The 24,886-nt window shown below is 47.1% G+C and overlaps 1 protein-coding gene across 1 annotated transcript in view; it reads left to right on the forward strand.

The window, feature by feature from the left end:
• LOC146359937 (uncharacterized) overlaps positions 1–24,886 on the forward strand; it is a 66,255-nt gene that overhangs the window by 23,397 nt on the left and 17,972 nt on the right. Inside the window, exons 7-23 of the mRNA XM_084832409.1 lie at positions 247–365; positions 670–784; positions 1,540–1,626; positions 2,605–2,720; positions 4,466–4,586; positions 6,092–6,192; positions 7,122–7,212; positions 9,629–9,766; positions 10,683–10,939; positions 11,319–11,442; positions 15,599–15,826; positions 16,673–16,828; positions 17,648–17,865; positions 18,738–18,915; positions 21,429–21,575; positions 22,556–22,957; positions 23,598–23,717. Coding sequence (XP_084688535.1) covers positions 247–365; positions 670–784; positions 1,540–1,626; positions 2,605–2,720; positions 4,466–4,586; positions 6,092–6,192; positions 7,122–7,212; positions 9,629–9,766; positions 10,683–10,939; positions 11,319–11,442; positions 15,599–15,826; positions 16,673–16,828; positions 17,648–17,865; positions 18,738–18,915; positions 21,429–21,575; positions 22,556–22,957; positions 23,598–23,717 — 2,718 coding nt within the window. The remainder of the gene's footprint in view (positions 1–246; positions 366–669; positions 785–1,539; positions 1,627–2,604; positions 2,721–4,465; positions 4,587–6,091; positions 6,193–7,121; positions 7,213–9,628; positions 9,767–10,682; positions 10,940–11,318; positions 11,443–15,598; positions 15,827–16,672; positions 16,829–17,647; positions 17,866–18,737; positions 18,916–21,428; positions 21,576–22,555; positions 22,958–23,597; positions 23,718–24,886) is intronic.

The following is a 24,886-nucleotide window of genomic DNA, read 5'->3' on the forward strand; positions in this document are numbered from 1 at the left end:
AGTCACTGTAAGGATTGCTGAGATAAAGTATGTGAAGTACTTGGATCACTCGGCGCTGTAAAAATGCTGGTGCTTAATATTGGGAGCCCCTGAGTTCCCTTCATAACCACTTCGGAGAACAAGGTTTATTCTGCTGGGGCTCAGTGGGCATGCCAAGGGCAGCTAGCTTCTCATGAGGTCGGGCTTGTATGGGAAGTCAGTTTATGCTGTTTCTCGTTCCCTCTTTCTGTCTCTCGCTCTACCCAGGAAGAGCAGCGGTTCCAGGTTCTGCATGAGGAAATGAACAGCCTGGCTCACAAGCTTGAGAAACAGGGGAAGAGTGAGAGCAGAAGCATCATGGCTCGGCGCAAGCACCTCAATAAAATGTAAGGCAAGGCAGGAGCTGGTGGGGGAAGAGGAACAGGAACATAGGAAGCTGCCACTGGCTGGCAGCGGCTCGCCAGGCTTTCAGGCAGGAGTTTTTCCTGCCCTACCTGGAGATGCCAGGGGTTGAACCAGAGACCTCCTGCATGCAAAACAGGCACTCTACCACTGAGCTATGGCCCCTCTCTATGAGGCAGAGCCAGCATCAGGATAATCCTGAGCATCATCTGACTCGATCTGTTAAAGATGCAGAGGCCAAACTGCTTGCCTGTTCTTAAGTCCTTTCTGTCCCTTTTCTCCTCCCAGGTGGCTGCAGCTCCAGGGGACGCTGAAGGAACATCATGAGACCCTGCAGCTGGCTCTGGAGGCAGCTGCCTTCCTCCAGCAAGCAGATGTGCTCCTTGGGGCCATCCGTGCAAAGGTACCAAGGGCTGAGATTGCAGTCCAAGCCACCCACACCATGTTAACAGAAGTGGGGGAGCATGTTGCTGGGTTATCAGGAAGAGTGCGCTCTGTTCAGCAGACCGTGTTGATATGCTCTGCCCCCTGCAATATAGCATTGTCTACTGTCAACCCACATCCAGCAGGCTGGTGACTGCAGAACTGGGTAGCAAGGCTGTAGCTTAGGAATGGCACGGCCTTGCCCTCACACTATTTCTGAGCATGCCATTCTAGGCCTACTGGGGTATTGGATGGATCTTGTTAAGGATGTAGAGCGCTCTGTATGTTCGAATGCATACAAAGCTGTAAAATGTATAGGTGTGCAAATACAAAGTTGTACAATGATGTCACTCGCACACTCAGTTTCAGAGGGAGCCTTGGAGCTCAGAAACCATGGTCTAGTGCAGACATTTTTTGAAATGTACTAGTGTTAAGGAAAACTAGATTTTACTAATATTTTTTGAATATGGTGAAATCATGGCGCATCCCCTGTAATGTATTTATTTAAAATATTTATAGACTACCGTTCATTACCAAACCACAGGGCAGTGTGCAAAATCAATTAAAACAATGATTGAAATAAAATGCAAAGATAAAAGCCTGTAATGGTGTACATAGAAAGCCAGGAGCCTGTAGAGAGATTCTAAGAGTAGGTGGTGGATGCTACCAAGAGCAGAACTGTATTTCTACTTGTCTCCCAGGGCTGGGGCTTAAAGTCTGTCATTTCTGTTGTAGTGGAGGAGTCTCAGTGCAGTGGGGAAACAGAGGGAACATGAGGCCAGCCCAGACTTGGATGTCAGGGATATTGCCAGCCAGGTCATGGTAAGTGCAGGGCATTGCCCAAGAACAATGCTTGAAGAGGGCAAAGGGTTTTTAAACAATCTTTAGGCCCATATGTCACTCTCCTTCTTCACTTTAGACCAGCTTTCTCCAACCTGGAGCCCTCTAGATGTGTTGGACTACAATTCCCATAATCTCTAGCCAGCATGGCCAATAGCCATTCTGGTTGGGGATGATAGGAGCTCCCAGCACATCTGGAAGGCACTGGGTTGGGAAAGGCTACAGCAGCTTGACAGCCTGTAAATATGAGCTGAGCAGGATGATCTGGACTCCAGCCAATGTGCCATCGTCTGGTGTCTGTCCTGCCCCACAGCTACTGGAGTGCTTATATCCAGAGTCAGATGCTCATACTGGGATGCTGGAGGAAGCTGGTTTTCAGCAGAAGCTCCCAGGTTCTGTGGACTGATCATGCAGAAGGAAGCTGGGCTCCTTGTTGATACGCACTTGCTCCTGAAGGGCAGGTCCAGCACTTGCCTGACCTAGACCCTCTCCAAAGGAATGTACAACGCAGACCCATTAAGCCCACAGGCACCAATGCACCCCTGAACACCTTCCTTGGCTCCTGCCAAGATGTCCTGCCCCTACCCCTTTTTTATTTTTAAATTAATACATTTTCATAATGGGAGGTGGGGTTGCTGTGAAATAGGTTTCTGTTGGTGCTGAAAACTGTGGGTTCAAAGGAGTAGTTTGTATGTTGGGGCTCAGACCCCATCTCTGCCTTGGACTCAGTCTTTGGGGTAGGTTATTTGTCCTTTGCCACACCTCCCATGACAGCCATTTTGTGGTGGTGCCCAGGACAGTTTTTCAAATTGCCAAATGTGCCCATGGCCACAAGGGGTTGCTTACCCCTGCATTAAGCTATATGGTGCAATTTGGTGTGGTGGGTCAAGTTCTGCAAGCCTAGTCTAAGTCAGAGATGACCTCCTGGTCTCTCATGGTGTGCCTTTTATGCCACTCCAGATGCTGGATGTGACCGTGTCCCAGCTCACAAGCCTCCATCCCAGCTTGGTGGCACGAGTCTCTCTGAAGCACCAAGATATCAAGGATTGCTGGGCCCAGCTCCAGCAGCTGTTGAGGTATTTGTGCAACACCTGCTTCTTGTCTCTCTCTCTCTCTCTCTCTCTCTCTCTCTCTCTCTCTCTCCCCCTCTCCCTCTCCCTCTCCCTCTCCCTCCCTCCCTCCCTCTCCATGAAGTGGATCCTGAGCTGGCTAAGAACTGTATTCATCAAATGTTTGCAAGAAGAGTCCCCATGGGGTTACTAGACTGGTTCTTAAAAATAGGGTTACCTACTTGTTTTTGCTGTGCCTGCATCAGGAGCAGGGCATGCAGAAATTAAGCAGTTGAAGGTTTTGTTGTGTTCAAAAAAGCCTTGCTTGCTACATTTCTGTATGTCAGGCTGCTACTAAAGGCTCAAGACCCAAGAGTATTAAGAAAAACTAGCAACCTTGGTTTAAAATGTTGTTTAAACTCCCATGCTTTTTATACTTGAGTCTTTTGGAACAAGATATCTTAATAGTTTATCATAATCTTTCTGAGGTCTTAGGCCTTGTAAAAGTCTTGCATTCATTGATATTTTTCTATTATTGTGCAGTATATACGTGTGGGTGCAAAGGGTAGCCTCTCCCCCTCTGCCAGTCAGACCAAACCAGTATGAGAAGTGAAGAGAAGCTTGACTGCTCACCAGTGCACAGTATCAGGATCATATTACACCTGCCCTGAAAGACCAGCGCTGGTTGCCAGTTGCTTCCTGGGGTCAATTCAAGGTGTTGGTCTTAACCTGTAAAGCCCTAAACGGCTTAGGGCCTGACTATCTAAGGGACAGCCTGTCTCGCTATGAACCAGACTGAGTACTAAGTACTAAGAGGCCCTTTTGAGGGCACCATTACCTGCAGAGGCCTATCTGTTGACCATGTGTGACAGGGCTTTCTCCTGTGTTGCCCCCAACCTATGGAATGTGCTCCCTCAAGAACTACGGACCCACTCTCTTGACCTTTAGAAAGGGTTTAAAGACACAACTTTTCAATTTAGCCTTTTAAAATGTGTAGTTTTTAATGTTTTACTGTTTTTTACATTCCTGTTTTTAACATTCTTGTTTTTATTGTTGCAAGGTTTTATTGTTGTACACCGCCATTATGACTTTTTAGCAATTAAGGCAGTATATACATGTTAATAATAAATAAATGTTACCATTAGCACTTAACAATCTTCCTTGCTGTGCATGACTTAAGAAAGCTCTCAACCAAAAGTTGATGTGGACCCTGGAGCTCTGCTCCAGCTACGAGGCCAGGCCAGCAACTCAGGAACCTTCCCAGTTGCTTCAGATTGTGCTGCTCTGCCCAAGATAGTCCTTTCTTGGAGAAAACATTCAGATGACTGAAAGCAGAATGGAGTCAAAACAAAAGGCGGTCTGCAGAGTTAGAAGCTGATAGGAACAAGGAGAAGGCCTGGTTTGGTCCATAACCCTGAGGCTCTCCACCCCTGGAATACCACTGGGTGCTGAGCTCCTCTTCACTAAGAACTAGTGCCTGAGTTTGCTTTTTTCTTTTTCTGAATCCCCTTTCCTTTTGTGTCATGTCTTTTAGATTGTAAGCCTGAGGGCAAGGACTGTATTATTGATCTTTCTAAGCAGCTCTGGGAGGCTTTTTTGGCTGTAGAACAGGGTAAAAAATGCTTCAAAGAAAGAAATAATAATTCACAAAGTTGATTCAAGAGCCAGGGTAGCTGGGCAATGATTTGTATTTTTGTAGCTTTCCCCAGTCTCTACCCTAATCATTTTTTCTTCTTTATTTTTGTTCACTGTCCCCCAATCCCATCTCTTAGGAGTGAGAAGCCCCCACTGCTGTCTCTGACAAGAAGGTTGATGGATTCCCCAAGTTCTGAGCAGGCAATGACCACTACAAGCAATGCAGGGAGAGAGACTGGAGAAAACCCAGCATGGGGGGTAAGCGAAGTGTTTAGGACCAGCCTTCCACTTCCAGACCTCCTGGGTATTGCACTTAGATCATCAGCCCAATTAAATCTGTGTTCCCCAATTGCAAAGCACAACTCATGGTTAACACGCCCATGAAGAAAATGTATAGTCCATGAATCAATCCATGATGACAGACAGATTTTTCCTGTTGATCTCATGTTTGGATTACTGCAATGCATTATATGTGGGGCTGCCTTTGACAACAGTCCAGAAACTTCAGCTGGTCCAAAATAGGGCAGCAAAACTGTTAACAAGGACTGGCCAATTTCATCATACTATGCCAGTGAACTGCACTGGCTGCCAGTCTGTTTCCAGGCCCTATTCAAAGTGCTGGTATTAACCTGTTGTTGTTGTTCAGTCGTGTCCAACTCTTCATGACCCCATGGACCATAGCACGCCAGGCCTTCCTGTCCTTCGCTCTCTCCCGGAGTGTGCTCAAGTTCATGGTATTAACCTAGAAAGTCCTAAATGGTTTGGGGTCAGGTTACCTGAAAGATTGTCCCCTTCCATATATACCTGCCCAGACCCTAAGATCATCCTCAAGAGGTCCTCCAGATACCCCGCTGAATGAGGTGAGGCAAGTGGCTACTAAGGAGAGAGCCTTTTCCATGGTGGCACCTTGGGTGTGGAATGCCCTCCCTAGAGATGCTCTATTATGGTTGTTTGGTGCCAGGTGAAGACTTTTTCTGATCTTCCCAGGCTTTTCAGTCCTTCAGGTTTCAAAATTTATGTTGTTGCTTTTTAAGCTTTTTGCACTTCTCCTGGTTTTTTATCTTGGTTTTACTTTGGTTTTATTCTGTTTTAAACCTCTGGTTTTTATATTGTGTGTTACTATGTTATTGTAGTTGATGGTTTTAAGTTTTGTTTTGTGGGCCACCCAGAGAGCTTCTGCTAATGGGCGGTATAGAAATGTAATCCATCAAATCTCAGATGGCCACACTGGCCTTCCCTTGTTGGGCCAGAGCTAGTGGCTGGGGTGCCACAGCAAATGTGGACCTCTATTGCTGCGGCCTTCTGTTAATAAGATGGCGGGGCAAAAAGCCCCAAGGCTTTTTTCTGGTGAGAAAATGGGGGGAAGTGCCTTGTTCCTCCTGTACTGCTTTTGGATCATCCAGACGCTTTTGAGAAGAGCATGGGTGATTGCTGAGCAATTTGCTTTCCCTGTCTCCCAGACCAGACCATGACAGCCCAGGGCTTTTAGCCTCAGCTAAGTCCTAACACAAGAAGGTTACAGCTGGCAAAGGGAGGGAGAGAAGAGGAATCAGAGGTCGAAGGGCAACCTCCTTCCCTTCCACTCCTACCTCCTCCCAGAGACAACCTACAGAGAGTACAAAATACCCGTGGCCATGAAATAGTTGGAGCTGGTTCAAAACAGATTGCTGGAAATGGATTCCATGACACTCAGGCCACAGCAGAGGCAGTCCTGACCTCACTCAGTGACAGGATTCTAAGCAGTGGCTCTTTTTTTGTCCTAGGTGCGAACGGACATTCAGGGAAGGATGGCAGAGTGTGTGAGAGGCCAGGAGGGCAACTCAAGCTCACCCGGAAGGGAGGCCATCTCCAGTGACAGCAGGAGGTATTGGCATCCACAGCGCTCTCCTAGGAGAAGAGCACTGGCGGAACAGAACTGTGTGGGAAGTGGTGAGAAAAACAGGGGCGGTGGGAATGTCCAGGCAGGGTGCTTGCTGGGATCTGCCTTGTTGCTTAGCAACAGGTCCTTGTGGGCGAGAATCTCTTTCAGGCTCCCTGCAAAGGGGCTGCTCCTTATAAGTAGATCAGCCCGGGGAGTCCCAGTGGTATTGGCACCAAGCCCAGACCCTGAAGGATACCTTCTAGGAGTGCCATATAGAAAACAGTGGAGCCATGAGGTTGAACTCCACTGCTCAGTGGCTTCTAGCTGAACACAAGTGGGCCTGCAACAGAATGCTGCAGTGTGGAGTGAGCTCCTGTTTAGGGGGCTAGTCACCCAGCCATGCCCTGTTTCAGGATATTCCATTACGTTCCCTTTCCCCCCCAGTTCTCCATTTTTCAGCAGTAGCATTCCATGCCCACGGAGCATGCGCAGTCTTTATAGGAGTGGTGTGTGTGTGTCCTCGCACCCGCCGCTCCTAAGTTTTTCTAAAAAACAAAAGTGTACTTCTGAAAACTTTGGGGTCCCCCAAGTCTGCTGATACCTCCCTCTTCTGCATGAATGGTGCCTTTTTGGCTACATAAGAACCCACACTTGGAGAATGAGTTCTCTGTTATGCTGACTGAAGATTCTGGGAATTGAAGTCCAACACATCTGGAGGGCACCAGACTGGGGAAGGCTGCTCTGTAGAATGTGAACAGTCTCCATTACATTGTGCTACACTTCAAGGTGATCTCAAGTAATATGAATCTCTGTCTCTCTCTCTCTCTGGTTTTAGTATGTACTAGCTGTTTCACACATGTGCACTTGATGTGGCAGTAATCAGTGGATGAAATGGAGTGTATGACCTCACCCTAATTCTCTATTTCTTTCAGGAGGAGGAAGCGTCTCAGGCAAGCAAATGCTTTGAAGGACCCACTCCAGCAGGAGGCGCAGCCTCAGGACTTCTGCCAGGTTGCTGATGAGGTACTGTCGCTCCACAAGCTTCATGGAATTCCCACGTCTCTCTGATTCTGCAGTCCACGTGGATTCCCTTCCTGTGGTGGTACTGCTAGCTTTCCTTGTGGTGCTAGTGGGCCTGGATGAAGAAGAACGGGCCTTGGCAGGAGTAGCAGGCCTGGTCTACACATGCAGCAGGATGAGGGAGTAGAATTCTGAGATAGTAGACTGGACTGTACCACTTGGAATGCAAGTGGGGGATATCACTCTGAATGCTACTCCCTGCAAATAAAATACCAGCGCATAAGGGAGAAAAGCTGTATCCTGGCCTGCTCCCTGCTGTGCTACCTTTTTGCTTGCAGGGGGGAAAAATATCCATAAATAACTATTCAGAAATGTGATTTCCCACCCCTACCCCACACACAGTGATCTGTGGTCTGATATTACACTGGTAATTCCATCCTCTCAAAAATCTGCCACCGCATTACCACTTTACTCTGCTGCATGTGTAGACCAGGCCTTAGTTGGGACCAGACTAGATATGATAGTGGCAGTTTTTGTATGATTGTTTACCTACCACTTTTCAGGCAAAGGCCTCTCGAAGCGCTTTGCACAAAATTCCGTGTGTGTTAAACTTTGAACTGCTCCCATCACACAGGAAGAGTAGTGTGGGGTATCATTTTAAGACTAAAAGAGTGCAGCCCTCCTCCCAACCTATGGCTTACATCAGGGATGGAGAACCTCTGAACCAGACCATCCTGCCCACAGCCTCAAGTAAGGCCCCTCTGATTCCCTGAAGCCTCGTCCCCTCAGAAGGGAGAGGGGGCTGGAGAGTGTTCACTTGGGGAATGCAGGGGAGGAGTGAGCCTAGCCGGGGAAAGCCCAGGCAGGGCGAAGCAGGCTGCTTGGCTGAAGGGGGGGCAGTCTAGCCCCCCGACCTCAAACAGTTTCCCACCCCTGGCTTACAACATCACAGTTCCTCTCCCCAAGAGCTTTTCTCCTCAGCCAAGCTCTGATACTGAAAGTGGTCCTGCTGGCAGGTCAAAAGCACTTGGGGAGAAAGGCTGTGAAAGGGGCTTATTAATTTAAAGTTCTTTTTAAAGGGTTTTAAAAATTAAAGTAGGAGGGTTCCATTTTTAAGCACATAAAACTGCTGTCGTCACATCTAGTTTTGCCCCCTGATCTGTTTTTGTTTTAAAACATTTTTACCCTGCCTTTTCTCCTAGCTGTTCAAGACAGATAAGAACATGAATTATTATTACAATCATCATAGTCATCATCAAAATTTTAAACAATTTAAAACATACCTCGCTGTGCGTGGAGAACGCTAACGTGAGCGTCGGAGAGGGGGAGGGGTTTGATGTCCGTGGTGAAGCTTTGGATGGGATACCACCTGGCATTACCCAGCTTGCTGGATTGCTCCTGTGGGGGCAGTCTTCTCCCTGGGACCAAAAATATTTCCACCCTGTTTAAAGTATAATTGTAGGGCTGATTGGGATGGCCTGCAGTGCGTGAAGGAAAATCCCTGCTGTAATCTCCGATTCATGATTGGAGATAACAGCGAGGATTCCTGGGGGTGGGGACTGAGGAAGGGGAAGGGCCTGGGAGGGAACCTCTGTGGGCTTGATGGGGAAGCTCTGTGATGGGCTGGAGGTTTCCCATCCCTATCATAGGCAGGCTAGCCATTAACCGTAGCTGCAAGAGCCTGGTGCCACTGGGCTAGAAAGCTGCTTCTGATCCTAGGCAAAAGTTTTGCATTGGTCCATGTAGCTGACTGTTCTGATGCCTCAAAATAACCAGAAGTCAAAAGTAAAATGTTGCAGTGAGTTATTTGTAGCTCTTGGGTTAGTGTTGGAAACCTTGAGATTCAGACATCCAAGTATTTGAGCGGGTTGGTAGAATAAAGTGCTTTTCAGCTGGCCAGGTTCACTTGGGAGGTCTATTATGTATAGCTGGTAGGAGGAAGGAGATGGCAGTGAGAGAGGCCCATTCAGGAAGTCTGCTCCCATTTCCTGCCCAGCCTGCCGAAGGCATTTTCTGAATATCTTTAAGTGATCAGTCTATTGATATTGGGGAAGGGCAGCCCCCCGTTAAGGACAATTCTACTCCTAGGATATATCTGAGAAGGGAACTGAATGAGCCAGAGCTTTGCATTCAGAAGATTCAAGGTTCAGTCCCTGCTGGGTTCAGTCCTGGGTAAGAAGACTGGGAAAAACTTCTGCTTGAGACCCTGGAGGGTCACTGTAGGTCACTGTGGACTACAACTTCCATCATCCCCACACAGATGGTGTGTGCTTGATAGGGGTGGTAGTCCAACTCTTCTGAAGGGCACCAGGCTGGAGAAGGCTGCTGTGTAGACAATACTGCATGAGATGGTCTCATGCAGAGCATATGTGAGATTCACATGCCTTAGTGGCGCATGTATGTTGTACCTGCCCCGTAGGAACTACAGCAATTGCTGCGTACTGACCACAGGTGGAGTCCACAAGTGGAAGATGCCCTGGAGAAGCTGGAGGATCTATGGGCAGAATTAAAAAGAAGGCACCAAGAGAATGGTGTGGCCCTCAGGGAGATTGACACAGTGAGTAGCAGGTGCCACTGAAAGCAGCGTCTTGCTCTTCTCTTCCTCTTTGTACCATATAGTCCAACGTCCCTTGTGTTGGGATATTGTGACACTGTATGTTTCTCCCATTCCTGCTGGCAGCAGCCATTGATGTGGAGTTGAGGCAGCAAAGTGTTGTAAGACAAGACAAATTTGACTACATATGTTACAAAGGATGGGGGCGGGAGAATGAGACAGTGGTGCTGGCTCCATGTTTTGGAGGGCCCTTGGGCAAGACACACTCAGTGGGCCTCCTCCCTCACTGGCATTGTCACCAGCTGCTATTGCTCCTCATCCTGTCTCTCATCATTGCTACCATTTGCATGTCTGACAGGCAGAGAGCCAGGGAGCAAGTTGGCAGTGGCATCTACTGCTCCGCCTTCTCACCACCACTGCTGTCTAGGCACGAATGAGAGGCAGATGAACAAGCATGTTCCAGTGGTGAAGAGGAGGAGCAACTCTAGGAGGCTGTTGTCAGTGGGCCCCTGCTAGGTGTAGGCCCTCAGCAGGTGCCCAACCATGCCTACCCTTGACGCTGGCCCTGTGAAATGGGGTGCTGTGTGTTTTGGGTAATGTAATTCCAGCTAAGTCAAAAGCCCCCAGTGCTTCTAAGACTTATACCTCATTATCTGTGAGTTCTGTCCTGAGATAAGTTGCATTCCAATCAGTTGGTTTGCTTGCCTGCCATCCTTGCTCTGAAAAGGTTTACAAGAATCAGCTTGTTTCTGGACTATAGTTCCATTTTCTCCCACAGTTAGAAACCTAACCCTTGGGATTAGGCGCTCAACTGTCTTCCTTCTGCACCGCCACTGCAATCACCAGAACAGACCTCTGGCACTGCCTGTCATAGACTGTGCAGAACTGCCTTGCTTGTGCTGCTCCTTTCTGTTTGCAGGCTCTGCAGCTGGTTGGGGAGCTAGAAGAGGCTGAGTGTTGGCTAGGAACAGTGGCAGGCCTGCTCTCTGAGCCAAGAGCAACAAAGAGCCTTGATGACCTCCGCAGGGACCTGCAGAAGATCAGCACCCTGGAGAACCAGACTGGGGCATGGAGGATTAAGCTTCGAGCGCTGCAGGAGGAAATGCAGATGGAGTCTTCCTCAGAACACACAGCCGGTGCAATGATTCAGAGAAAGATGGAACGAGTGAAGGAAAAGTGAGTTGTAAGGACCAAAAGGGTGCTTTCTGCACAGGAAAGAGGCAAGAGGCTGGGCCCTGCAGGAGGAGGAAAAGGAGACCACATTTCTTTAGGGGTGCATGATTTGGAAGGAATGGGTGCACGCAACCAAGTAAGAGAAGTTGAAGTGGAGAACCAGGGCCGTTTTAATCAGGTTCCCCTTGTTGCTGAAGTACAGCCTCCCCATGTTTTGGATTACAACTCCTAGCATTCCTGACCATTGGCCATACTGGCTAGAGCTGATGAGAGTTGAAGTCCAAAACATCTGCAGGGCACCTAGTGGCTTTAAATCAGCTGACTGCATTTCTCCTGGGCCGAGGGATATACTTCTACTTAGATGTCCTGTTTTTCCTGCCAGGCTAGTCAGCGTGCAGGAGGCGCTCCGGCGCCAAGCATCGGACATGCGTGATTCACTGATTTTAATGGAGTTCTTGCAGAATGTGCAGCTGGAAGAGATGCTGAGTCAGAGGAACCCAATGCAGGTGAGAGGGAGAAAAAGGATGGGTCATAGAAGGAAAGAATGGAGAGGGAGGGAGGCAGTGTGGTCTGAATTTCCTCCTGCTGGTGGATCAGAGTTGAAATATATGGAGCAAGGGGTCTTTCTCTTAATAGCTAGGTTTTGTTTGGACAATGGAAGTTCTGCCACCATTCTAGCTCTGGCCACTTCCAATTGTGAAAGCATGACTATTATGCTACAAATTGCAACTGTTGACACTGTTGGTGAATTGGCCACAATGGTTAACGTTATAAGAACCACTGCTGTACATGGGAGTGTCTTCTTAAAGAGGTCCACTGGCAAGAATCTTGGCCTTTAAAGATACGGTAAAAATTAGCCTCCCGTAAAGACCTATCCAGGAATTAAGATGAATGCCTGATGCCTTTACTTTCAGTGCTATCATGGCATATCTGGTGAGTATGCACAAGGGACAGAGCCTTTTCTGCAGTGGTGCAGTTATTCTGGAATGCCCTCTCTATCAGCATCCATCTTCAGGCTCTCGCTTTATGTCTCTTTTGCCAGAAATTGAAGTCACATTTATTTGAATGACCTTTCAAATCTGCAACGCCTAGTTTTATTGCTGCCAGTTTTAACGTGTAACGTATTTTACCTTGCTAATGTTAGGTTTTTGTTTTGTTTAAAGTGTTGGCTATGTTATACTTCTTTGTTATTGCTTTTAGAAATTGGCTGTTACACTTTTATGGTTTTATTGCATGGTTTTATGACCTACGTGCTCTGGGTATATTTAGTAGAGCAGATGTTGATGATGATGATGGAGTGGCTTTAGCTGTCTTTCAATGTAAAATTCCTCCCCAATAAAATGGAATAAAGGTAATTTCCTTCCAAGATTGGATTGAGAATGAATTGTTGTTGTTGTTCAGTCGTTAAGTCGTGTCCGACTCTTCGTGACCCCATGAACCATAGCACGCCAGGCCTTCCTGTCCTCCGCTCTCTCCCGGAGCGTGCTCAAGTTCATATTCATTGCATCGGTGATGCTATCTAGCCTCTGCCGTCCCCTTCTCCTTTTGCCTTCAATCTTTCCCAGCATCAGGGTCTTTTCCAGGGAGTTTTCTCTTCGCATTAGGTGGCCAAAATATTGGAGCTTCAGCTTCAGTATCTGTCCTTCCAATGAGCACTCAGGGTTGATTTCCTTTAGGATTGACTGATTTGACCTCTTTGCAGTCCAGGGGACTTGTAAGAGTCTTCTCCAGCACCACAGTTCGAAAGCATCGATTCTTCGGCGCTCAGCCTTCCTTGTAGTCCAGCTCTCACAGCCATACATTGCTACTGGGAAAACCATAGCTTTGATTAGACGGACCTTTGTCGGCAAGGTGATGTCTCTGCTTCTTACTATGCTGTTTAGGTTTGCCATAGCTTTCCTCCCAAGGAGCAAGCGTCTTTTAATTTCATGGCTGCAGTCACTGTCTGCGGTGATCTTGGAGCCCAAGAAAATAAAATCTGTCACTGCTTCCATTTCTTCCCCTTCCATATGCCAGGAAGTGATGGGGACAGAGGCCATGATCTTCATTTTGTTAATGTTGAGTTTCAAACCAGCTTTTGCACTCTCCACTTTCACCCTCAACAAGAGGCTCTTTAGATCCTCTTCGCTTTCTGCCATTAGGGTGGTATCGTCTCCGTATCTGAGGTTGTTGATAATTCTCCGGGCAATCTTAATTCCGACCTGTGATTTATCCAATCCGGCGTTTCTCATGATGTACTCTGCATATAAGTTAAATAAGCAGGGTGACAATATGCAGCCTTGTCATACTCTTTTCCCAATTTTGAACCAATCGGTTGTTCCATGTCCGGTTCTTACTGTTGCTTCTTGACCCTCGTACAGGTTTCTCAGGAGACAGGTAAGGTGGTCTGGTACTCCCATCTCTTTAAGAATTTGCCAGAGTTCGTTGTGATCCACACAATCAAAGGCTTTAGCGTAGCCAATGAAGCAGAAATAGACGTTTTTCTGGAATTCTCTTGCTTTCTCCATGATCCAGCGAATGTTGGTGATCTGATCTCTAGTTCCTCTGCCTCTTCGAAACCCAGCTTGTACTGCTGGTAGTTCTCGGTTCACGTGCTGCTGAAGCCTAGCTTGTAGGATTTTGAGCATCACCTTGCTGGCATGTGAAATGAGCGCAATTGTACGGTAGTTTGAACATTCTTTGGCGTTGCCCTTCTTTGGAACTGGAATGCAAACTGACCTTTTCCAGTCTTGTGGCCACTGTTGAGTGTTCCACATTTTTTGGCATATTGAGTGCAGCACTTTAACAGCATCATCTTTTAGGATTTTAAATAGCTCAGCTGGAATCCTGTCATCTCCGTTAGCTTTGTTGTTACTAATGCTTCCTAAGGCCCACTTGACCTCACTCTCTAGGATGTCCGGCTCAAGTTCAGTGACCGCACTCTCATGGCTATCAGGGACATTAAGATCTTTCCTGTATAGTTCCTCTGTGTATTCTTTCCACCTCTTCTTAATATCTTCTGCTTCTGTGAGGTCCCTGCCTTCTTTGTCCTTTATCATGCCCGTCTTTGCACAAAACGTTCCCTTGAGATCTCTAATTTTCTTGAAAAGATCTCTAGTCTTTCCCATTCTGTTGTTTTCCTCGATTTCTTTGCATTATTCATTTAAGAAGGCCTTCTTGTCTCTCCTTGCTATTCTCTGGAACTCTGCATTCAGTTGGATATATCTTCCCCTTTCTCCCTTGCTTTTTGCTTCCTTTCTTTCCTCAGCTACTTGTAAAGCCTCCTCAGACAGCCACTTTGCTTTCTTGCATTTCTTTTTCTTTGGGATGGATTTCGTTGCTGCCTCCTGAGCAATGTTACGGACCTCCGTCCATAGTTCCTCAGGCACTCTGTCTATCAGGTCTAATCCCTGAAATCTATTTGTCACCTCCACTGTATATTCATAAGGGATATGATTTAGGTCATACCTGAATGGTTTAGTGGTTTTCCCTACGTTCTTCAATTTAAGCTGAAATTTGGCAAGAAGCAGCTCATGATCTGAGCCACAGTCAGCTCCAGGTCTTGTTTTTACTGACTGTATGGAGCTTCTCCATCTTTGGCTGCAACGGACATAATCAATCTCATTTCGATATTGACCATCTGGTGATGTCCATGTATAGAGTCGCCTCTTGTGCTGTTGGAAAAGAGTGTTTGCTATGATCAGCGTGTTCTCTTGGCAGAACTCTCTTAGCTTTTGTCCTGCTTCATTTTGTACACCAAGGCCATGCTTGCCTGTTACCCTGGTGATTTCTTGACTTCCTACTTTAGCATTCCAATCCCCTATGATGAAGAAGACATCTTTTTTTGGTGTTAGTTCTAGAAGGTGTTGTAGGCCTTCATAGAACCGATCAACCTCAGCTTCTTCGGCCTCAGTGGTTGGGGCATAGACTTGAATGACTGTGATGTTGAATGGTTTGCCTTGGATTGGTACTGAGATCATTCTGTTGTTTTTGAGATTGGACCCCAGTACTGCTTTTCCCACCCTTTTGTTGACTATGAGTGCTACTCCATTTCTTCTAAGGGATTCTTGCCCACAGTAGTAGATATGATGGTCACCTGAATTAAATTCGCCCATGCTTGTCCATTTTAGTTCGCTGATTCCCAAGATGTCAATGTTCAATCTTGCCATCTCATGTTTGACCACCTCCAGCTTACCTTGATTCATTGATCTTACATTCCAGGTTCCTAAACAATATTGTTCTTTACAGCATCGGACTTCCTTTTCACCACCAGACACATCCACAGCTGCGTGTCCTTTCGGCTTTGGCCCAGCTGCTTCACTCTTTCTGGCGCTACTTGGAAATTCCCTCTGTTCTTCCCCAGTAGTATATTGGACACCTTCCGACCTGAGGGCTCATCTTCCGGCCTCATCTCTTTTAGCCTTGTGATACGTTCCATGGGGTTTTCTTGTCAAGAATACTGGCGTGGGTTGCCATTTCCTTCTTTAGTGGACCACATTTTGTCAGAACTCTCCACTATGACCTATCCGTCTTGGGTGGCCCTGCACAGCATAGCTTATGGCTTCACTGAGTTACGCAAGCCCCTTCGCCACAACAAGGCAGTGATCCATGAAGGGGTGAGAATGAATAGGGTGGTCTATATAGCTTTGTATCAATATTATTTCTGTATGTGTTTTGCTTTAGGCAGTACCTAACCAGCTCGGTTCCCAAGAGTCTCTGCACCTCCTCATAGCCCCAAGTACACAACAGCTGAGCAGCGAGGACATGAGCAGGCCACTGGAGGAGCTGCAACAAGCAGTAGAGATGCTGAACGATGTGGTGAAGGAACGGGAGTGGGCCATGGAGGCAGTGACCAAGACAGAGAGCCTAGATGGCTTTGTGCAGGCCCTGAGAGATGGAGAAGAAACTAGGGTAAGAGAGGGTTAAGATGTGCTATGTGCTGGGAAGGCAGTCTTCCCTGTGGTTAGAGAGGGAAACCCTGGTCACACAGACACACCCTTTGGGGCTCCTGGTATTGGAGCAAGAAGTTGGGTAATAGATTTGGTTCCTGTCTCATAGAGATGGAATGGCTGCCTATTCAAGGGTGTGTCTGCATCAGCAATACTCTGCTGAAGCTCTTAACATTTTTGGATTGGTTTGTCCCAGTACTGCGTATTGCATGGGGTGAGATCTTGAAAGGTCTTTAATGGGGTGGCACGTGGGATGAGATGCAGCCTGCACCAACTGTTCCTGGTATATCTTGATACCTATCAGGAAAAACAGCTGGTGCAGGGATGGCCTAATTTTCATGCTAAGGAACCTGTAGTAAGGGCACAAATTAAGACAGTACATCGGGGAGGTATGAGTCAGTGGAGGCTGGTGGCTCCAATGTCAGTGGGGCAGTGAATCTGCTCTGAGTTTCAGTCAGAATCAGTCAGAACTCCAAAGGAGCTATCCAAGGTGCTCTTTCAGAATTCTGACTGGTTCTGAGTGAAACCCGGAGTGTATTCATTGCCCCGCTGACATCGGAGTCACCAGCCTCTGCTGGTATGAGTAGCACAAAAGTGTTTGGGGTATTCTGAGGCACAAACCATACAAAAATCAGCTCAGACTGACAGAATCCTTAGGTGAGAGGTGGAGGGCCAAGCCTCAGGAGCCAACAGCTTCAGTCTAAACGAATGCTCATGTGTCTGGATGATGAAGGCTTCAGAATCTGGGAGCGGGGTAATGGCCCAGGGGAGCACTCTGAAGCCTTCCCTTGCTCCTTTCTCTTCTCAGCTGGCCTGGGTCACCTCACAGATGGAGACTGTGAGGGACGAGGCAGAGACTCTGGCACAGGACATCCTCCAGGCAGAGAGTAGCTTTGCCACAGTGAAGAGCGAACAAGATCTGCTGGAGCTGCAGGGCCTGCTGATACGGCAGAAAGAGATGGAGGTGAGGTCAAAAGGGAGCTTTGACTCTGACTGCTGCAGTGATGAGGACCGTTCAAGTCGTGCTTTGGTCCTCTCCAATTTGATCTCTTTAGCCTTTTTGTTTGCACATTCTAGGTTAACTTGCTTCTGTTTAATGCATGGGTGGTTGGTTTTAAAGCCAGTTTGATCTTCAGCTGATCTCAAAAGGTACACCAGGTGTGGAACGTCCGGGGCTTTCAACATCAGGTTGGTCCTGGTGTACAGCCTCAAGCTTGCTCAAGTCTGACTATCAGGCTACATCCCCAGGGAAAGTGCGTGTCTGTAGTCGGAATGTCATATTCTGACACTTATGGGTTTCTTAAAGTGGGAGTTCCTGGTTGTTTGTAGGTAGCGCATCAGGGAATTGTGTGAGTTGCCGATGGCAGGCTACAATTGAAGTGTGAAGTGCTTGTCATATTTGCACAGATGTAAGGCTGAAAAACTGGGTGCATAGAGATGCTGGGACCAGCTGCTCAAGAGCACTGCCAGGTATAAGCTGTGTTTGCTCATGGCAGTTTTGGGGAACTGTGAGGTGAAGGTCTGTCCTACGCAGGCATCATTGCACATTATTATGCAGGTTTAGGTTTGGCCATTAATTCTGAGCTCTCGCTTTTTTAAATGGGTCAGCATAGATCTTATGCTTGATGAACCTGCCCTGTTGTGTGTTTGGTTTCCTAAAACCAGCAGAGAGTACCCTGCTTGTTCTTGAATAAGGGCAAGCATTTACTCTTGGGAAGGAGCTGGGATACGCCCTTGGAAAGCCTTTTCACCAGTCTGAGTTCTGTTGTCTTATGTTCCATAGAGCAGTATGACTGACCTGGAAGGGGATATGGAGGAGTTGGAGAGAGCAGTTACTCAGCTGGAGGAATGCCACCTGGTTCAAATATCTGATGAGCCCAGAAGGATTCCTGAAATACTAGAGGCTTGGAAGGATCTGCAAAAGCTGGTGTGGGGAAATTCAGTCCATGGGCAGCAGGCTGTCCGTTTGCGGAAATTTTTTCGAGATTATTTGGCCATGATGTAAGTATTTGGCCCCTGGTGGTCTCTTCCTATCCCTAGAAGCATTGGTTGCAAGATGCCCTGAAATAAGAAGTATCTCTTAAAATGCAAGATACCGTTTGCTCCGCAGAGGTCATACTGCAGGCCCTTGGAGGAACTCTGTTGTCTTAGAAAAACATTTCATCTTCCTCCTAGCCTTTAAAAGTCTTGTTTCCTATCACATGCCTGGGAGCTGTCCATTTTATCTGTTTTGAGGGCAGTCCAGCTAGCTTGATTCTCAGGGCCACTTCAGTGCTGGTGGAATCTCCCACACACCCCCAGTACCTCTCAGTAAGAAGTTGCGTACATGAGTGTAGACCATCACAGTTGACAATCATGCATGCATTTATTCTTCTGCATGTACTGCTGGGAAGTTGCAATTGGCTGCACATTCCTTGGGTATGTACTCCTCTTGTTACTGCAGCAAAATACACCCACAAACACACACACAATTTGTCAAACATAATGTTCCATTCATGGGTTACACATGAACTGTTATGTGGAAGGGCTCTGTATATTGGCTTTTTGCTACAACGGAAGCAGCCTTTAGTGATTAACAAGTAGGGAAAAGACTGGTTTTACTAAGAGACGCTGTTCAGTGCCGCCTACAAAGGCTGGAAGGAAATGGCAGCCATCTTAATTGTTTGCCACTGTTAGAAAGATGGTGCCATCTAGAGGCTGAGATAATTTTATGCAGACTAGGCTTTCAGTGGGATCCTACTTTGGCCGTTAATTCATATGGGCTGCGGCGTATTATCAGTTATCTGTGACTTTATTGGAAGAGTACATTATAAAGCTGGCTACAGTTTCCTCTGGTTCCATTCATAGCTGCTCCCTCTTTCTTGGCTTTCTAGCTCCTGGACAGAGGATACCCGGGCACAGATCTTCTCAGAGAGTCTGAGCTCCCATGGTCTGTCAGAGACCCAGTGGGAGGAGCTGGAAAGTAATATGGAGACTAAGTTCAGAGAGTTCGAGGAGCTGGCAGCAGCAGGATGGGAGCTGGTGGCTGAGGAGCACTACTTGAATGAGACGGTAAGTGAGGAAGGCCATGATATGTGAATGTCCTACAACAGGGGTGGGGAACAGGTGGGCCCATGTGCCACATGTGCTCCTCCCATCCCTTTTTGTGTCCTCCATCACCTACAAATCATGGCTACCAAATTGCCACCAAATGTTAGCACGTGGCAACAGTGAGTAAAAAACCCTGCATTTGTGCTTTACAACAAGGTGCATGGAGGGTGCAAAATTGCATTCCCCCGGGGCTTCCAGAAGCAGTTTTGCATTAAAGCAAGGCACACGCCCCCTGCTCACCTTGTTTTAAAGCAAAAATGTGGGGTTTTTCTTGCTGCCCAATTCGGTGACGGTGTGTGTGTGAGTGCGCGCACATGTACACAGCCCCTGGTGGATTCTGGGAGATTGAAATCCCCCCCCCCCCCCGACTCTCAAAAGTTGCCCACCCCATCCTATAGCTTCGCGGTTGAAACAGTTCTTTTGGGTTGAGCCCAGATGCAGGACAGTTGTTTAACAATTTAAACTTCTGTGCTAGGCAGGTTGCCCCTTCTGAATTATTGGCTTAGAGCAAGGATGGTCAGTGACCCACATTTATGAGAACTGCTCTAGCAAGAAGCAAGGCCCTTCTCATGGTCCTGCCACCATCACTGGCACATCTGGTGAGAACGCGGGAGAAGGCCTTCTCAGTGGCTGCCCCAAGGCTCTGGAACTCCCTTCCAAGGGAGGCGAGAGTGGCACCCTTCTTGATATGCTTTTGCAGGCGTGTAAAAACATTTTTGTTCTGGCAGGCCTTTGGGGATAGCTAGTCTGGACCTGTGAGAATATGACGGATGGATACCATGGTTATATTTCTTGTCTTTTAGCATGTTGATATTTTATATGATTTTAATATTATTGATGATTTAAATATATTTTTAATTTTTGTATACTTCCATTTATAGGTTTTAACTGTACGAGTTTTAACAGTGAAAAGCCTCCTTGAGTCCCAGTATTGGAGAAAGGGCGGGATGATAATAACAATAACAACAACAATAATAATAATACATTAATTTCCCTGAAGCTACTGTGGGTTGAACTCCCCTCATACATCCACAATTCCCCCTCCCTATTTTGGCCTTTCATTGGCTTTTACTGGTGCTGTTTCTTTCTGGGTTTCCTCTCTTTTTTTGGTAGGTGTGTTACATTTGTGTTGCTTTATTCTTATTGTGTGCTGCCTAGAGCACTGGAAAGGCAGCTCATGTTTTTAATTAATGTATAAATAAACATTCACAAGAGGCCACAGTGTTCTCCAGGCAGCCGTTTGGAAGCCAGAAGTGTGTTGTGCTCCATTAAGCAACTCCGTCAGAAGCAGTCAGGCTCCATAACAAAGTTGACACCCTCCACTAGCAAAGGCTTCAGAGTTGCAGAGCCCATGTGCTCAGGCACAGTTGGGTCAAAATCCTAAAGAGGGACGTAACTTTCGAGTGTGGAATAACTTCAGTTCTCACAACATTTTCCTTTCCTTGTGAATGAAATTATAGGACAATATTTTATAATACCCTTATTTTTAAATATTTAGGGTTGCCTGGGGCCAGATAAAAATAATAACTTTTAAAGTTTTACAACAGTTTTTAAATTTTAATTTTAAGTCACCTTGGGAGCCCTATTTGGACTGAAAGGCAACTCATAAATTATTCTTTTTAAAAGCTTTGAGGGCCTGATAACAGCCCTTGGACCACCAGTTGTCATCTCTGGCTTCAAGGTGAGATAGTCTTGCTAGTGAATTGCTAAGGTGACCTATAAGAGAATGAAGCTCAGACAACAGTATTCAATGGCACCTTTAGTGTATGAGCCCAAGGCAGCTTCAACAGCCTTCCCGTTCCTGCTTTGAGGTCAGTTGATGAAGAAATTCCTGTTAGAAAGTGCAGGTCTAGAAAGAATGCCAGTGTGGTGTGGTTAGAGTGTTGAATTTGTACTGGGAGTCCCAGGTTCAAATCCTCACACAGCCATGAAGCTGACCTTGGGCCATTCACTATCTGTCTCTCAGCCTGACTTACCTCACAGGGTTATTGTGAGGATAAAATGGGTTGGGCAAAGAACCGTGTATGCTGCTTTGACCTCCCTGGCCAAAAAGGAGGTCAAAGAGGGCCAGTGTCAAAGGTAGGCATGGTTGGGCACCTGCCAAGGACCCACACCCCAGCAGGGGCCCACTGACAAGAGCCCCTTGGAGTCAACAGTCTGCTTGTTCATCTGCCTCTTGCTGTGACCCAGACAACAGTGGTGGTGAGAAGGAGGAGCAGTAGATGCCATGGCCTGCTTGTTCGTTGGCCATCTGCCTGTCAAGCAGGCAAGTCATAGCAAGGGTGAGAAAGAGGATGAGGAACACCTCATATAAATATAATAAATAAATTCTCCCCAACTCAATAAAAAGGTCCTGGCTGGCACCTTTAAGGATACCGAGACCCATATCTAGAAGAGAAAGGAAAGCATTTAACAGAAATTATCCTATGGATCCCTGCGTCTGTCTTTCTTTCTCATTTTTGTTCTGCCTTTAGATAAAGGAGCGAATGGAGGAGCTGCAGAGCATGCTGGGATGGGTGATGGTTCGATGGCGAGCACAGAGTTCCCAGAAGGACACTGGCAGCAAGAATGATGCCAGGGGGACTCATAATGGCACCCTGAACATGCCCAAGAACAGCCAGGTTAGTATGCAGCTGCAGAGGGCCTTGTAAGAGATGGGAACTAACAAGCAGCACCATTTGCTTGACCTAGTTAGATCCAACTGCAGGTCAGGATATGAGGCAGCTCCAGGTACTCAGGACCCAAGCATCAGAGGGTTAACACAGCCCCCCTCCCATACATATACCGTGATCCCATCCTGATACTGATCCCACAGGAATCTATGTTCTGACTCCTAGATTCATTCCTGTACAGAAGATAAATGAATAATCCATTTGGGCATAATGGCCACATCTGCACATAATGCTAAACCATGGTTTAGCGCTACGTGCATGAGCAGAAATGAGTTTGCAGGAAGCAACGCTATATCCGTGTTGTAATGCAAAGTATTTTGAGGTGGCTTGGTTCTGAATGCACAGTTAAGACCCATTAGCTTTACAAAAGACCTGCTTCTGGTGGAAATGAAAATGCTAGAACTGGTTTGTTGACTTTGTGATAAAGGGTTTCTCCATGATGCTGGGAAAATAAACTCCTGGAAATCTTGAGCCGATGGTCTTGTGCTCTTTGGGGACATGATGTGTCCCCCTTTTTCCCTTTCTCATGCAATTTCAGGTTCTTCAGCCAAAGTCCAGCTCGCTAACCACTACACTGCCCTTTGCCAGCACACTATTCTATGACTGTCAGCTGATCCTAAGAAATTGCACTCATACACACACAGAGAGAGAACAACACAGTTGCCCACATTTCTGGACTCTCCCTGCGGGTGTGGCTATGTGAATTGTCATGATGAGTGCCTGCATTTCAAAATTTACCACTACACCACTGATAACAGCAGCCTGAGCCACGGAAATCAAGCAGGTGAAGCTGTAAACACACATTAACCTTGTCACATGGTCAGGGCAAATTTTCAGTTGTGTGAATCAAGCTGAGGCAGATCTCAGTTTAAAGGGAATCCTAGACTGAAAATGCAGCTCTGTTATTTACTGTATTTTCTTGTCCCCAGATAAAAGTAGCTTCTGAAGCTGGCGTGCCCAAGGCAAATGGTATCCTGAGCTCCAGTTTGTCTCAAGGGCCTCCTATAGGCTCCCTCCAAAATGGGTCAGCAGGAGAGAAAGAGAGTGGATCTATCTCCACTGCGATCCTGTCTGCCCTAGATGTTCTCCCAGTGCAGAATTGGAGTTTGGAAGAATCAGAAAACCATGTGCCCTTTGAGATGGATGTCCCCAAGGACACTCTGGTCCTGGAACCCTCAGAGACCCCAGTGCTGTTGGTGCCACAGCCAACCCCGGGCAGCCTGGGTGGCACCGTGAACTTGATTTTGAGCATTGGAAAGAAAGGGGAGAAAGAGGCTCTGGGAAGCTGGGCAGGAGCATCACCACCAGCAGAACAGGAGGCGATGCACAAGGTAAGGCACAGCAATTCTCTGAACATGGGGTAGAGTTGTTCATTGTCTCCAATATAATGAACAGATCTGCTCCTAGAGCAGTGGTAGGGAATATGTGGCCCTCCAGAAGTTGTGGGACTGCAACTCCCGTCAGGCCTTGCCAGCATAGCCAACAGTGAGGCATCATGGCAGTGGCAGTCCAACAACATTTGGAGGGCCGCGTGTTCCCCATCCCTGCTCTAGAGGGACAGGAGGCAAGATTTTCTGACAGAGTGATATGAGGGAATTCCAAAGTGTTCAGACAGGAAAACAGGAGCGGGAAGTCGGGAGGGGAGTGCCAAGCTTCCTAGCTATGGCTGACCAGTGGAGAACTTGGGAGTTCCCAGCTGAGCAGGAGGATGCTCATGGACACTCTGGATCAAGGAGACCAGAAGCCCTGTTGCTTTTTTGTTTTTTGTGTAATCGGTGGCGGTGTGTACCTTGTGTATCCTCAAAATTCTAGCACATCCTCCAAACAGCTCCAGTGTGTGCTTCTAGCACGTCCCCTTTCTGTGTCAGGAAGTGCCTTTCCTCACATCTGACCTTTTCCTCCTGGCTGTTGTAGGTCATCCTTGCTATTCCTTCACTTTTCTCTTTTGTCTCTTTTTCTTCTGAAATCCAGCTCTCTGAAACTAAATCCTCAGCCTGTAAAACTTTCTGGAAACGTTGCCAGGGGCTTTTAGGAAATACTTTGGGTAGTTTAAAGAGAAGGAAAAGGCCACCCCGCCAGCATGCCAAAGAGGTAAAATTGTTGCAGGAGGGTGGGAGTTGGGTGGAATAGGACAGGCAGGGATGCATGCTAGACAGACTGGCTGCATGGTGCAAGGAACCCTTGACTAACCTATCATAACCTCGCTCCAAAGGCAGCTCCTACATCCACTGCACAGCCACCTCCCAGGTTTTAGAGTTCAGTCAGATCCTTTTGTCTCCTCTCCATGACCGCAGAGTAGGAGAGCATGAATAAGTTGGATGTACAATGCAGCTTCCACCTGAACTCCTGAGGTGTCCTTAGTAAACTCCTTAGGACTTCGGATATTTTGTGTGTTCTCCAGGTTGAACCACAGGGTTGCCACATTCTGCACCAAACCAGAATGGAGAATTTCAGCCAACAGTTTGTCCTGTCATAGTGTTTCCATGCTGGGAGAAGCGGCATCTGTTGTGCAGAAATTCCCTCATCTGTGGAACAATTAAAGGCATAGAGACCAATGCCACCTACCCAGAGTGTCAAACCTGGGCTTTAATACACAGCCAATGGGGTGGGGTGGGGTGGGGTGTTCTGAGACACAGTAACTCAGATGCTATCGCAAAGGTGCTACTGGATTTGACAGAGAAAACAGGAAGGGAGCCTGAGGTGTACACGATGCTGTTGGTTACTCGTTTACTGACTGAGCTCTGTTTTGAAGTGTCTTTTGAAGGAACTGAGAACTAGTAACCAACTTCAGCATCATGGACATGATAAACTCATTTGCTGTGAGGAACCAGCTTTCAAGACCGTCTATCTTTCTTTCTAGCAATCACTTTGAATTATCCCATTAGCAGGAATTTTTCTGTCTTGGGATGGTTTAGTGCTGAGGTGAATAAGGAGTAGAGAGAAGGGTAATAATCTGTTTTCTAGGAAGTGTGTTTTCATAATCACTCTCATATTAACCATCATAATTTTAAAAGGTTATTTATTTTTATTTATTACATTTATATCCTGCCTTTTTTCCTCTTGCAAGGAATCCAAGGCAGCTTACATAATCCTCCTCTCCATTTTATCCTCACAACAACCCTGTGAAGTAGGTTAGGCTGAGAGTCAGTGACTGGCCCAAAGTCACCCACTGAGCTTCATGGCTGAGAGGGGATTAGAACCCGGGTGTCTTTAGTCCCAGTCTAACCGCTACACCACACTGGAGGAGATTACTAGGTATT

This window comes from Heloderma suspectum, chromosome 1 (genome assembly GCF_057233095.1).
Source record: "Heloderma suspectum isolate Gila_16-S chromosome 1, 16-S_ref, whole genome shotgun sequence".
Classification (NCBI taxonomy): domain Eukaryota; kingdom Metazoa; phylum Chordata; class Lepidosauria; order Squamata; family Helodermatidae; genus Heloderma; species Heloderma suspectum.